The following is a 16,962-nucleotide window of genomic DNA, read 5'->3' as shown; positions in this document are numbered from 1 at the left end:
TAAAAACGTTTGCATCTCGGTACGTTATAAACCTACAACACGCAATGGTCGGGAACATCGGGTTCAAGTATTTGAAGTACTGATTTCGTTGCTATTGTTCTAAAATTTTTTTTTTTTTTGCCTACCTTATATATACGATTATATATACTCTGTGTACTTTTTTGTATCGTATATATATATATATATATATATATTTTTAGGTCGCTATAAATAATTATTATCAAAATAACGAGTGCTGACATGAAAAATATATTATTTTAAATCGATAAATTCGATTACTGCTATACAATGTATTCGCACGTGTTAATAAATGTAAGGACTGTACGGATCAGAGATGGTGACCGAATGTGTCCGAACACATGTACTGATAATCGACTTATTATATATTAGTAATGGTCAACCATAATATTAAGCATACGTAGTGGGATAATATAGATACTTTTTTTTTATTTATCGAGTAATCTCATTCGAATAGTAAACTCATTTAAATATATGTAAATATTTGTTGTATATTTATGGATTTTTTGAAAAACGGCTTTGTCGCCATAAATGTTTCGAATACAGAAGAAAAAACTCAACACCTATAAATCAAACTGTGTAAACAACGAGAAAACTAGAAAGAAATTCGTAGTATAAATGAATATACAAGTCTAAGGTCAAGTCGTTTGTCATTGAAAACTATAAATTCCGTAACTCTTTCCGTATATTTGTGTGCAATAAAGAAGTATGGGTACCAGATGAATTCTGATCTTAAAATATACTTGATGAACAACGTCGAAAAAACACCGAGTACAGCTAATAAATATGTACTAAATATATAATGTATTATATAAATATACAAAATATATTATAAAATTAACTTTTCGATCACCTGTAATGGTAACTACATACAATTACACTAAGATACTTGTCCATAATTTAATTACAATACTACTTTTAAACTCAACCGTGTATAATATTTACAATTTGTTAGCATTTTCTTATAATATCATTAAGTAAAACTAAAATAATTAAGGCATTTTACTGATGTATATTTACACATTATGTAGACACTATATGTTTACACGAAAAGAGTCATTGATTGGTAGAAAAGTTTTATTTTCTTGAAAATATGTATTAGGTATGTAATATTTTTTATTTGTTTCAACGAAATAATATTGTGTTTCTACTAATTACAATGTTAATCTAAAATAATTTTATTAGATAAAATATTATAATGAAACCTAAAATTATTTTTGTTGTGGAAGAGTATCAGTAAATTCCATGCATTTTTAACAAGATAAAGGATGAACCTGATAATAAACGCATTAAGATTTCAAAATAGTTTATGTAAGAGAACGTTTGTTTTTTTTGTAAAGAAAACCATGAATATAGTTCAACAGCAACATCCAATTAATCACTCTGCAGTATTTCCGTGCACAAGTGGAGTGTGCACATAAATCTAAATCAGATATATATATATATATATAGGCACGGCAAAACGACATATGGTTAAAATATATATGATAAAAAGACAAAGCAATAATAAAATTAGAAATTTCACTACAAGAAAATAACTAGATTAGTAAATTAGAATAAAGAAAAGAAACTAATAAATCTTCAAAAAGAGCAACGCAGTGTAACGAGAATTGTTCGTGGAAGCACATGTTTTATTTTATTTTTTATTTTGATATTATATTATTATTATTTTTTGAATATTTTAATGCAGCAAAAGTAGGATTTTTCATAAATCTTAGAATTGTGTAATTATAGAAAAATTATATTCTTTGATGTTTCATAACAGTCATAATAGGAACTAATCCCGTCGTCGACCATGTTACCATAGCATGCCAACAAATTCGTGCTCTTTACCATTCCGATGTTTGTGATTGCGTGCAAAACAGTGTCCATTGTACACGGTGGATAAAGCGGTAAAGCGACACAATATGTTATAAGCCTGTAAGTATTGTACTGAAAAATATATGTGCTGGTCTCGAAATATTATTAGCATAATCCGTATCCGTTTACGTTTTGTTTTAATTCTATTTATTCGATAACATTATAAAAAATACTTTCACGGACGTTAACCGGTTTTGAATTTCTGATCAGTGAATACAAAAGGGACGACACGCAAACCGCCATAGTATGGTATTTCGAGGGAAAAATGCGCACATTTTAATAACGTGTTGTATTTATGTACACAAGTAGCATTACGTATTTAAGCTCATTTTAAAATAATTTATTATTATAATCATGTTCGACTTGAATTCCAATGTGTTACCTCCGAAAATACACGCACACATACAAAACCAATTGAAATAATAAATCGTAAGCATTCACAAAACGTTAGCTGGTTGTATTAAGTAAAATCACAGGAAAAATTTTAAAAATATATAGAATATTTAATTTAAAGATCAAAATAATATTACAATATTAATTTAGGATTGAATTGTAAAATCCTATAATTTATAAGTTTTATTAAAAGAGAATGACAATCTATGAATATTTATGTAATTATTTTTATAATTTTACCAACATTAATCACCAAATATGCTTACACAAAAACTTTGCTCTTGAAAAACATTTAAGTATAACCCCGTTATTCACTAACAGGGCCCCCACAAGGGGGGGGGGGCTGATGGACCTTGAGTATAGGAGTCCGGCTTTTTTAAGGGCCCGTGGGCCTATTGATATTTATTTGTAATTTTTGAAATTGTAGTAGAAATACTTATTTTACATAAAATAATATTTTATATACATATTTAGTTATTTTGATAGTTCAAAATGTGCATTAACTAATGATTACCTAGAAATGAATGGATTGGCTTTGGCAATCAATTTTGACGATATCATTACTGAGTTCGCTGAACTCAAAGCCCGCAAAATAAAATTTTAACTTAAAAAATATATATTAAGTATAAATTAAAATATACTTGTTTTTTTTCTTTTTTAATTTAATTAATATTTTAATAAAAAAATAAAATAGATATTATTAATTTAGAGATGCTTATGAATCTTGAATTTGAATTGGTATAAAGAAAAAACAAATATTATTCCTAAAATATTTATATATATGAAAATTGTAAATTGTATTTTTGGAAATTTTATAAAGGGCCCAGACAAACATTTAATGTAGGGGCCCGAAATTGTAAGTGTGGGCCTTGCTCACTAATAATAATTGAAATTAAATAAATAAATTAAATTAAATAATTAAAATAAACTCCAACAATGCTTCATATCTTCAATAGAAACATACTTTAAAATTTAGTGTGGAAGCGATGTAGAATATATTGGTTTTACAATGATGGTTTTTCTCCTATTTTTTTTAGTGCAATTAAACTTGCAGGTTAGCATAAAAAGTCCGAAATAGTATTTTTATCAGATATTTAATTGGACCCGGAGAGTACTTTGTGTAAGTTTGAACATGGTAAGAATCTATTTTCTTAAAAAACATTAGTCTGTCCATTACCTGATACGCATTTGAGTCAAAACTATAGATATTTAGTAGAATTATTTATATTTCTTAATCGACTTTCGCTAAAATTGGCTTATGGACACTGTGATATACCACAACTTTCTAATTTATACAAATAATTCGGCAGGCAAAACAATAAGAACTTGCATTTGGAACCTGTATTTTTACTGTTTTTTTATATACTGGAATACAAATAATATATAGTTATTTAAAAAATATATTATAGACACGTATAAATCAGCTCCATGAGAGATCACTGTACATTTTTTTTTTTTGTAGGTTAGGGGAAGAGAGAAGAATACCTATATTCGATTGGGAATATAGGTGATTATTTTATTATGATATCTTAACGTGGAGGACTATAGTTCCAACAAATCATAATTACATTTAAATGTATTTTAATAATTTGATTTGTAAATTACTTGATATTTGTTCTTATATCCACCAACCCACCTTATCATTTGATGTCTATATGAATAATATTATTAACAAAACGTTTGATGTGTTAGAAAAAGAGAATTATTAGTAATTTTACTTCTGATTCATTTTTTGCACTCATTATTTATCCTTGATACTTTTTATAAGCTGCATCCAAATTGCATGCCAAAAAAAAAAAAATGTCCGAATTGCATGCCAGGTCTTAGAGAGTTCTGTCCATATTGCATGGCGGTTAGATTTTAGCAATTTTTTTTATTATTTATTTTTAATACCATGGGATGCTGTATTTTATCAAACAATTTTCCTTCTCATTTTGATATTAGTTCTACCTTTCTTATCTATAATTGGTAATATTTCAGAAATTACATCATATAATTTTAAAGTTAATCGTCTATACTACTCTGTATTTATAGTCAATACTCTATCTTATCGATATAATATTGTTATCTGGTATTGGACATCAATAAATATCTATACATACGTACATATATATACCTAAAGCTTAAAAATTAAATTTTAAAAATGTCTAATAAGCTAAATGCTAAATTGCCCAAAACACATTGCAATTCGCCCAAACGTATGACGCCCCGGCATGCAATTCAGACATACACCTCTAAGACATGGTATGCAATTCGGACATTTCAATTTATATTTATTGTTTTGGCATGCAATTCGAACGCACCGGTTTTATATACGAGTATGGAACTTGTATCTAAAAAAAGTAAAACAAATTTTAGGAAGGGTAGATAACAGTTTCTTATCTTATTCCAAGTCCAATATGAAAATCAAAAATTTCCCCATTTTATCTATCCTTAAAATGTATACACTTGCTTCCCATCCAATTATGTCAAACCTTTCATTAATATCTCGTTACTCAAGTAACTTGATCACTTAATATTATTCTATCACCATTCGTGTCCATTATCATATTAATCATTATCATATATGATATCCATTATCATCAAGTCTCCCTTATTAATTTATGAAAAATGGCAACACATAGGTGTTATTTTTCCGCGGTGTAAATTTACGGTACATTTTGTTAAAATTAAAGCGTGACATTCAGGGCCGCATTTAGGGGGGTACAATGGGTACAATTATACCATGCGGTAAATTTTTAGGAGGTGGCTATAATTTTGAGGAGCGGCAGTTAAGAGGTACAAAATGTTGAATAAATTCTGATAATCATGATAAAAATAAAACAAATCATTTAATCACTTAAACCTTTTTAACCTTTAAACCTAACGCGCATGCCGCATTGATAAATGTTAACTACAGTACATTGTTTATATTATTCAGTCACCATAGAATATTTAATTTTGTCTAATATTATTTTACCTCGTGATAAGTGATTCTATTTATTATGCAGACATAATGTTGAATTAATGATAACACTATTATAATATTACTTATTATTAATAAGTTTTTAATAATAAAATGTTCATTTCTTGAGAAAACTAATTTATTATAATATGAGTTATGATTTATATAATTTCTGTGACGTTATTTTTTTATCTAGACATATTTTATTTCAATGTTGAATGGTAAAAAAAACAAACTAAATATTATAATTAATTAACTAATTAATTAAATATTATAATAGGTGTATAAAATTGAAATTGTGTATACTTTTTCATTTAAATATTTGTTTTAAAAATCAAACGTTAGCGTGTGAACAAAGCATCCCATTGCTATGGCATTAACATGTTCAAAACATGATGAAAATAGTTATCAAAGTTTTATACTTGTATTATTGATTATTTTATTATTGTTATTGTATGATTGTCACCAGAGAACGACCAAACGCGATTGGATCGCAAACATTAATGTAGCAGTTGACGGAAAGAAAATAAAAAAAACACTTCAGAGTTAGAAAAAGGAATCGACAACCAATAATACGTTTTCGGATATCTTGTGAGGTTTTAAATGATGATCGAGACGACCTAGCCAATCGTAATTATTCCGACGATGTTAATCACTATAAGTTTTCTGGTTAGATTAGGTTAGGTTAGGAACCAATGTCCCGTTCGGTTTGCTCTGATATTATTCTGTATCGATCGCGCCCTTAAAGGGTGAAAAAAAACTTACCATGATGTACTCGGACAAGCATACGGTCTTGCTGGACTCTCTCATATAAGCGTTGAAGCTGTGCCTGGGCGTCCAGTCGTCTCCTCTAGTTGTCGGTATGATCATGACGTTATCGATGCGACGGCGGTTGTACTGGGCGTGCTGCGTCAACAGACCGCTGAAGCTTTGGTCGACGAACGCGACCACCCGGCGCGCCAAACAGTGTGATATGTCGTGCACGAATTCCTTGGACGTGTACACCTCGTCGCTTTCCACCTGCAAACCCGGTCGACAAATTTCATAGTAAAATGTATACGTATATTAGTTGCGCTTTATTTACAAATACTATAATATTATTATCACCATTGTTGCGGATAATTAAAACAATTGATAGCCGACAATCGGTTAGATACCATAATACTATTGTATCGTGTGCATGAAGATAACGATGGGGCGTTACGTATTAAACGATTTTTAAATTATCATTTATCAAGTTATGAAACACGTATTATTTTTTATTTTATTTTTTTTATCTACAGTTATTCGATTTACTATCGTAATAATGTTGTGTACAATACAATTAATTTGAATATTTGATGAAAACAAATATAATAATGTAAGAAGAAATAAGTATTGATGTAGACACTATTGTTTGCATGGTCATCAAATACTTTAGTCATTCGCTTTTTGTTTTTCAGTGTTAATTTTAATTTTCCCATTACATAGCTGTAGGTACGCTATGAGCTATATTGCTTTCCGACATTTATTCGAAATAATGAAGTTTATGTCTTAACGAAAAACAACACTCATATTGAATATATACCTCTTTATTTATTTATATTAAATGCAATAAATTAGTGTTAATAATTTTTCCAGCTCAATTCGATCATATACAGTAAAGAAACACAATCGTGCTTTTAAAATTAATGTCATGCACACTACTCTAAGTTTAGGAATGTTCGTCCCACACAAGATCACGTCATTATAAGAAGTTATACTAGTTTAACTAGTTTGGTTATTTAGTATGATTTGAACATTAACATAATTGTTAAACTTCAAAATTAATATAATTTTAATACAAAAATATTTTTTAATAATTTTGACGAAACATCTAATTACTTTTCGCAAGAAAAGGTTTCTTATTTAAACAATTACGTAAAATGGCGTACAAAGTAGAATTGATTGACTACGTTTTATTTTACACTACTATTCTAATCCTCTTTTATACCGCTGACTCTTCTTCACTCCTCAAGGTTTTAGTCTCAACATTTCCTTAATGGATTTAAATTTTAAAATGTTCAATATATCACGATAACTGTCAACTTAATTGTTGATTCGAATGAATAAGATAATTCAACATATAAAACGGGACATCTAAAAGTACAGTATTCTATAATATTAATATTTATTATACAAATAAATAAAAACATTAAGGTTTTACGTGTCAATTTGTTTTTGGAATCTTTCGTTATGGTTCATAAAAAAAAAAATTTAAAAGGATTTTTCAAAATATGAAATAATTATATAGTATTTATCATACCAGACAGATTATATTTTAGATAACATCTATAATTATATTCTTCTTGAAAATAATTTATATTCTTTACGCTGAACGGTACTTGGGTTTTTACTAAAAAAAAATTTAATTCCAAGATTTTTTCATATTAGTTTTTTAATTATTTCACATTCATTCACGTTTTCAATTTTTTTTTCTATTTTTTATGGCCATCCCCTTTTTCTTTTCTAAACTAATTACATCTTGTAAACACACGTTGAACGTATACCACTATCACAATTCTACAATACAAACAATAATATTATACAGTCCTTTTTAATGTTATTAGTCAAACAGAACTCTTTATCCATTCGGCATAAGACACAATAGGTAACCCACTCGACGTGTGTGTATATTGCATATAATACATTGGGCATTGTTTATTTTTTCTCAATATGAATAATATTTTTTTTACAATCTTTTCAAATTGCTGTCCCTCTTACAATGTATACCTTACATAATTTATTATACGAGTATTACACATCATATGTCCGTACAACAATATAAAACGAGTTACTGACCAGAGCCTTTAGATTTTTCGGGCAACATATTTTATCAACCCTTTATTATTCTTTAATACCGCAATGCAGTTGGTCTTACCGGTTGTTGTTTTTTTTTTTTTTTTTTTTAAATATAAATTGTACATACACATGCATAGCTAAACCGTGCGCCGTTATCTTTGTACGCTTATACAAACAAGATTCCCACGATCGTCGAAGTTTATAATAGTAATTTCATCTGCTAAGACTTACCAATCCATTACCGTTGGCGTCCCAAAGTAAGGCGTTACCGTCTTTCCTGGTCGGGCTGGACATGTACAAGAAGAACGTGTCGGCGCACCGCTGAGCGCTACAAATACCTTTGATGTATCTACGGATGTTTAACTTGTCGGCCGGTTCGACGTTGCGGATGCTCGCGGCTGAGTACTCGACGCCATCTAAAAAAGTACGCATCGCACACGATCAAGATAGGGTGAACACGAACATAGGGGTGAATTTTGATCAGCGTAGATCGGTTCCACTCACCGTCGTCCACGTTCATGTTTATGCCGTTGGCGAAAAACGTACGGATATTGTTCTCAGCGAATCCCCAGGAAACGAGTTTGTCCCTCAACGACATCAGGTCGTAAGTTGTTACGAAATCCGCCATATTTCTACTCCAACCACCGAACAGCATCACAGCCTTTGAAAAAAAAAAACCAAACGCGTAAATTATGTAACCAGTAAAACACGGAATGTAACACTAAAGGTTTTATTCATTTTTAAAATGATAGTTAATGATCAAATTAATCAGAATTTTATACATAAAATAGGTATAATATAATGTTATAGGATTATTAAAAGTTTACTTCTAGAGTATAAATGATAAGACCGCTAGTTTTTAGTTTAATGAGCAATCATCAGGTTACATATAAAAATCAAATAAAAAACCTGGATAAAAACAAAATATAAAAACAATAAAATAAATAATATAATAACGTAAACTTGACAAGTTTATTTATATTAATTATTGTTTATATAAATTTTGATGTTTTGTATTCAGTGGGTTAAGTTATTTAATTTTCACATTATCTGATTATGGTTTATAGCCGAATAACTAATAAATTTAATTTTATATTTTTTATTTTTTTTATATTATTACACTCTTCACGTGAATTTGTAATGAATAAAAAAATTTGTTTTTATTTTTTGATTAACTGTTTTAAATGAGCAAAACCGAGAAAATATATTCGTTTTAAACACGAAATCCTTAAATATGCATAAATATGCGAAACGCATAAAGAGTCGAGTACTAATCATAATCAACATAAATCGAAAATAGTAGGTATATCACAAAAGTTTTGTTTTCGCATACATTATTTCTTCATAAAATTGATGATTAGACGAAGGATTATCTACAACTTGGTAATTCCTATGAAAAATTCATATAAATAATACAGTTTACTGTTATATTACGTTTTGTATGTGATTTTTACAAAGTGCTATGACGTGGTGTACAGCATTTGACTTTGAGATGCGTTAATAAATGTATAAGTGGTATCTTGATCTAATTTATTCACGTGGTTGTGTGTGAAAAAAAAACAGATATAGTTTTAAAAACTGAAAAAAAACGAAAATATTTATTTGAGCATCAATTTCTGATGTACACCGGAAATTACGTCATAGAAGCAAATTTCAAATTCCATAAGAATTAACAGAACAACTCAATAAGTCCCTCCTTGAATCGGTACACGTATATAACAATATTAATAACTATTTAGCGGTTGTAGCACGAGGAAATGTTTTTGATTTTTCTCTATGTACTATCGTATTCTACGATATTTTTTTTAAAACACCGGTATTTTTTTATAACGAAATGAAAATAATATATAATTGTCTACAACAGCGTCGACAGGAAAACTATGGGGAGGATCAGTTGCAAACAAATTATTATGGAAGGAAAATTTCTAAATCTAAGTACCTACTCATTTAAATAATAAATAATAAAATATATATATATATATATATATATATATATATATCTTGAATGGGTCGAAATAATAATTTAAAATCAATTCCGGATTAAGGGGGGGGGGGCAAAGAAGGCAGCTGCCTCAAGTGGCAAAATTTTAAGGATGGCAATTTTTTGACGGCATCAATAAGTTTTGAAATTTTCTAATGTATATACTAGAAAAAATTATTAATTTATTGTTGAAAAATATTAATAACAAATATATAATATTATAATAGTTATTTTATATTATTTTAAACCACTGAGTTATTTCGTCTGTGGACGTTTAGGATATTAAGGGTAAAACTATATTATTATTATTTAGCGCTCGGACCTATGCATTTTTATTTTTATTACACTGACATAAAATTGTGTTTATTGTATTTCTTACATATCTCTATGTGTGTATTATAATTTATAACCATCAGATTATTAAATTTGATATTAATAATTTCAAATAATTTATTAACACACTACTAAGCAATTGTTTTTGTTATATCTCTCTTTCTCTCGAGTCTAGTGGTCATAGTTGTCGTCGTTGTCGAGTTCGTTTCACGAATTACGATTGACTGGAAAACAAACGTACCTACCTAATATTTTATTTTCAATCAATATAAGTGGAAAACGCATACAAATGCATATATTGGAATAAATGAGTTGTTTGGGTTTTTTTTAAATGTGGAAGGAATTGACGATGATATTTTACGAGAAAAATCAAAGCAATTAGTACCTAAATATTTATAGTGTTTATAACCGGAAGTTGAGTGAGATTATACAATTTAAAATAATAATGACGTATTTTTCAGAAAATGAAAAATTATCTATGCACAGTTTTTTTTGAAGTATTAACAGTATCAAAGTTAAACGATTCATTTCCTATTATGAAAATAGCTATAAAACTTTTTATATTTATACAATGTTCAAATGTTAGCCGAGAAAGATCCTTCTCAGTTTTAAAAAAAGTCAAGAACTACTAGAAAACATAATTTTCTAATGAAAATATATCATAGTTGTATTTAATATCTTTGTAAATATTTACCTAAACAATTTGGTTGGAATGATATTATTAAAGAGTTTGCTGCACAGAAAGCTAAAAAATAGTTGTAAATGTTTTATATTGAATAAATTTGTATTTAATTATTTATATTTAGTACTATAAATTTAAAAACTACCAGTGTTACAATATGTTTATAAATAAAAATGAATTAACTATGTTGTTACTTTTTTTATTCATATATATATTGTTTTGTGGAGGGGGTTGAAGGGCGGAATTTTAAAATCTGCCCCCCATGTGGCAAATTTGTTAATCTGGCACTGTTTACAATAAATCCTTGCAATATTTTTTTGTTTCCTTATAATTTCCTTACATTAAGAACACTATTTTATACAATTTTAAAAAGGCCTAAGGGGGGATCTGAACCCCACATCCCCCCTTTGTATATGCCCCCGCGTCGAGCGATTGTCACAGACCGATGTCAGATCGCGTTCAGATTGTCGTTACGAAAGCAATGCAACCCAATCGCGACAAGTGTATTATGATGCACGATGATGTACGACTGCAGAGGAGTTAAGGATTATTCACGGTGCCACGTAATACCTGATTGACCGGCTTCGGCACGGAGCACTTGAAGTTGCCCCTGGTGCAGCCCCTGTTATTGGTCTTGAGATGATTGCACTCATCAGACAGCTCAGCTCCGTCGTCCCGGAGCCGCGGGCAGTTCATCAGGAACGTGTCCTTGTTGTCCACGCACCTCAGCACATTGTCGGATTGCCGACGATCGCTTTTGGTCGGCACCACCATCGGTAAAAATTTCACCTGACAATCCCACGATGAAGTCATCGGTCGCTCGTTACACCATCGGCTCCGCACCATCTGCGTGCATGCCGTCGAGTTATCGTTCAACACTGTTTTGAGAAATAAAAGAAAAAGAACCATGATTATTATTAGATTTTTTTATTTTTATTTTTTCAGCGTCATATATAATATGCGCGATGCGACGATTTGATTTTTTAAAACATAAAAACACTAGTACGTTTGTTTATTAATTGTTTGTTTAAAAATTCGGTACGTAACCTAACCCCGTCTAATAGGTTCACATGAAGCATTTTAATAGATTTCCTAAGCAAGAATTTCTAAACCGGCTCTTACACTGCAAGAACAAAAATACAAAACTATCCGCAATTATACTTGATTAATGGTTTGCATACTATTTTGAAATACCGAATACAACAGAGAATTTACCACGTACACAGTAGACAGTAGTTATAGCTTATGCCTGTAAATTGAACAAATTCCTTATAACGATCTCGTATTCGATCATTCACTCCAAACAGATTGCTCTGAATTATGAGAACGGCTTAATTTTGAAACCAGCACGACTAAAACCACGTATAATATTTATTTAATTTACCATAAGAAAATTAAATGGCCTTTTTCATCCTCGAATTATTAATGTTTACAAGCTGCAGGAAATAAATTTATTAATATAGATCTATTTCATCTTCAGGGAAATATGAGGTAGTCACCCCGTGGCCTTTTTTTTTCCAAATTTTTGACATTTATTATTTGTATTACACTAGAAAAATGTCTAAAAGTACACTGTAAAATCTATAACCATGCGTATGCCGGATCCCTATGTGGTATTACGTACCCCAAGTGAAATCAGTTAAACTACCAAGTATACAATGTATGAAGTTCGCCCCTATAAGAGGATTTAAGGACGTCACTGTTCCACACATAATTTTCAGAATTAATTACGTTATAGCACCGTTGATTAAAGATTGATTCCATTTTAATAATCGAGTAAGAATTATATATTATTATTACTGCGATAATTATTATGTATTTTTATTACTATACTTTTAATTATGTGTAACGTACGTTTTTTAAATTGGATTTATTAACGCAAATAAATTATTATATCATTAAAATAGATTTATACATCGCGATAGTACACCTGGGTCGGAACACCAACAGTAAATCTTAGATATCGCTATCGAAATCGCGTTAGATTTACCGACGGTGTTAGCTTCTCGGTAACGCATTTAAAAGGAGAAGCTCGTGGCATACCTAAACGCATACCGATTTTAATCGTTATTTTAATACAAACATATGCTGGAACGACTGTCGAGTAGGTTATAATTTATAACTTATAAACGTTGAATTTATTCGATTTACCGCCGTAGGTGATCGGAAATCCGCGAACGAATCGCGGCGGAAAAACGAAATGAAACCTGCACGATCCTGTTTCACACAGTTTTTTTTTTTTTTCTTAATTTTGTTACGGTTGATCCGACGGTAACAGGTCCGCGGCATCTGGACGAATGGTTTTGCAACCGATCACGAACTACAACCGTAATGATATACGACCGGACAGCGGTTGTTAACAGCGTACCCGTTGATACTGTTTACGGACGCACACGACGATTACTTATTATTATCGCGGGCGCGAAACTGGCGTACGTGTCGGTAATTATGCGTTCGCGTGTTATTAACTACGAATAAAATAGGTGTACGCCATGATGTTGTAATTTATAAATGACGCGCGGTCGAACGACTACCCCTCGACACCGTTTACCGCGGCCGGATGAGCGCGTAAACGTTGCGTACATTGTACGCTCACGGATCTCCCGCGGCGTTTTCGCCGGTAATATAATTATACAATTATCGTGTCCGTCCGTCGTTGTCTACTAGAAAAGTACACCAAACGCTATTCGTTCGTTGAGCTATGGAATACTTGTAATTGGTACGCACGGGATTTGTGCGGTACCGATCGAAATTATCCGCGAACCGTATGCCGTACGGGTCTAGGGCGTACCCAGGGGGGGGGAAGCTGTCCGAACCCATTGAAATCTTTACATACTCAACGGTTTTAATGGTTAACAGTATAATAATAATGTACAGTGTATTTCAATTTCCCATTATCTTCAATGTACAAAGTTTATAAACTATATTGTAATATGCATATATTACCTATAATAATATACCTATAATGTATAAACCGTACTGTAGTGTATCAACAGTAATTTGTTGGTATTGAGTATTGAACTATAATCGTAATTAGAGAACAGTTAAAATAAAAATGTTGGACCCCCTCCGCTCCCCCCATAAAAAATTCCTGGGTATTCTCCTGATACGGGTGCTTACAGCGTTTACCTAGTACATATCGGAACAACGTGTTGAAAACGTGCGAGTAGTTAATCGAGGGATTTTCTTTGAACGTACGTAACGGAGGTCATCTATTGAAGTTGGTGCGGTGCTAAATTTGTTTTGATATCGCAATTTATTGTTATGCTGATTTTCGTGTGAACTCTGTTACGTTTTAGAGGGGCAGAAGAAGGTATGGTTGGTCAGTAATTCGTCCTTATAACGATCGTCTATGTGCCTTGTTAAGTGTTTTAAAAATAACAAATCATGTACACGGAACGATGGCAAATATAAATAAATTGGTCATCACTGAACTTGATCAACAACTGAATTCGTTCATGTCTAAACACTAAAAACTCGCACAGTATCGATTTATTATTTCATTCGTGAGATGTACAACAAAATTACTTTTCGCATCATTGTGCGGTACCGGGTCGTTATTGGAATTAAATATTAATTGACCTATTACCAAATTTTAATGCGCGAGAATGTGATGTGTGCATATAACGTTCTTTAAATTTTAATTTTACCACAAGGCATACAGCTGGGTCAATCAAATATAATAAGTTGTAACGATTCAAATTTAATAGCGGAGTGTTTAAATATGTGGTGTCGAATTTGAACGATTCTGTATGTGCAAGTTGTAAAGCAATTTTAAATAATAGCAATGTTAAAAATTTCACTTATAAACTGTAGCAAAGATTAAGACACTGCATTGTTTATAATAATATGATTATTTTATGAAGTTCACCAAGCTTTTTATAAATTATTCTTTAAAATTGAATATTAAATAAAAAACATTATTTTTATTATTATTTGGATAGTTGTGTAGTAGTGTAGGTTTGTGAAGTGTAGTGTAAGTTTTTGAAGGTTTTGGCCCACCAAAATACTACAATTTTTTTAAAATCTATTCCATTATTTTGCAAGTCAACTTTCAAATTTGCATGACCAAAATTTAACCTTGAAACCAAAAAATTCAAATTTCAAATAGACGTAGCCCCCTTGTTTTGACCTAGACATTTTAAATCATTATCAAATAAAAACTAACGATTAGTAAGAATTTGAACGTCTATTTTTAGAATTTTTAAGTTATTCGGGTGGTCGTTATAAGCTTTTGAACTTGTGAAGCAGACCACCCAAGTTTTGAAGTCAGAACATCCATATATATATCAAACAAAAGGTAATAATCAACAAGTATTTTCAAGTCAGTTTTTAGAACTCGCAAGTGAACCAGTTGGAGATTCAAAGCTTCTAAATTTCAGAAGTAAGCCCATCAAAATTGTCCTAAAACTTTGAAAATAGTACCAAACGATAGTTTTTAATTCGCATGTAAGTCCCTTATTAAAATTTCCAAGTCATTCTGGTGGTCGCTAACTTTTGAAGTTATGTAGTTGGCGTGGTGTTTTGATTAAGATTGTGACATTAGAAAATTATACATTGCCATAAATTTTTATATTTATGATTACTGATTAATATTATTTTATTAGTCTTGCGGGGCAACAAATTACGTTTATTCTTCTATGAAAACAAATCGGCTTTACTTTTAATTTATTCACTTTTTACATATTTTTAAAATTAAAATTGTGATTATTCTAAATTAAATATAATAAATCATAATAATTATTAAAATCAATAATTTTTATACAATGTTAAATTGATCTTAACAGGAGTTGAAATTGGCAATACTACTAATTAAAAAGTATATTATGTTGCCTATTACACTCCTGAAATACATTTTATTCTGTATTATATTTTAATAATATTATTGTATTCAATATTTTACTTTTATTGATTTCACATTATTAACATGTAAAGTGAAATAAATAATTTCAAATGTTCTTTATTATAATAACTTAATTAAGTTAAATTAGAAGAAACACATTTCATAAAGTTAAAAGTTAAAAATATATTTGATTTTTTACACATTTAACTCAGTACTCGTATAAGTTAAAATTTAACATTTTTTTAATGTTGTTTACAGCAGTTTTTAACATAACATAAAATTAATTAATCTAAAATCAGTCAGAAAAAGTTTCCAAGGAAACAAAAGATATTAAAATAAAAAACAAGGTTTTAAAAAAATGTATAATACGATGTAACTAAATGATTAAGTCTCAAAATAACCTAGTGATCGTAAATGTAAAATTAACTCAGACTGTTTTAATCACTTACATCTTAATTTCATAGTGTTTTCAAAGTCAAGTTTTCTTCGAATGAATAGCTATACACTTAAATGAATTGCTATCGCAAGCATATACATACGTAGAATATTTGCGCAAGCGAATATATATTATCCCCTCCTCCTATTTCGATACATAATTTAAAATGTAATTGTGAATTATACATTTTTCACTAACCTAAAGATTATTTGATATATTTTTTTATTCAATATTATGGAACACTATTTATTGAGAAACTAAAATTGAATAAACCATTGATAATATATGATGATTTTTTTTTGTGAATACTATCAATGTATTTTAACATTGAATTTGTAAATATTAGTTACGTTTTTCTACAGTTATATTATGTGTTTATGATAATATTTTAACAATTACATGGTATAAAAATTTACCACTGTATTAATATTTTGTAACATGACATAAACAAATTGTATAACCATAGGTAATTCGTAAATCATATTGTATCTACGAGTTTTTGTTTGATTCACATCAAAGAAAGCAAGAAAGGCAATTTTAGTTATTTATATATTAATATGAACATTGACTTGAAAAACTAACATCTAAATTTATCAGCATAATTAATATAATTAATTTTATTGGTTGTTCATTTTTCCAACACATTTTATTT

The 16,962-nt window shown here is 29.7% G+C and overlaps 2 protein-coding genes across 3 annotated transcripts in view; one reads left to right on the top strand and one right to left on the bottom strand.

The window, feature by feature from the left end:
* The window catches only part of LOC112684756, a 41,341-nt gene that overhangs the window by 1,185 nt on the left and 23,194 nt on the right, over positions 1–16,962 (top strand). The gene's annotated exons all lie outside the window — the stretch shown is intronic.
* Positions 1–16,962, bottom strand: part of LOC112684755 — a 29,557-nt gene that overhangs the window by 1,731 nt on the left and 10,864 nt on the right. Inside the window, exons 2-5 of the mRNA XM_025556414.1 lie at positions 11,602–11,909; positions 8,540–8,696; positions 8,267–8,451; positions 5,981–6,235 (exon numbers count right to left, since the gene is read on the bottom strand). Coding sequence (XP_025412199.1) covers positions 5,981–6,235; positions 8,267–8,451; positions 8,540–8,696; positions 11,602–11,909 — 905 coding nt within the window. The remainder of the gene's footprint in view (positions 1–5,980; positions 6,236–8,266; positions 8,452–8,539; positions 8,697–11,601; positions 11,910–16,962) is intronic.

This window comes from Sipha flava, unplaced genomic scaffold, assembly GCF_003268045.1.
Source record: "Sipha flava isolate LNK unplaced genomic scaffold, YSA_version1 257_pilon_pilon, whole genome shotgun sequence".
Classification (NCBI taxonomy): Eukaryota; Metazoa; Arthropoda; class Insecta; order Hemiptera; family Aphididae; genus Sipha; species Sipha flava.
Note: the sequence above shows the minus strand (reverse complement) of the source record. Positions and strands in the feature narration are given on the sequence as shown.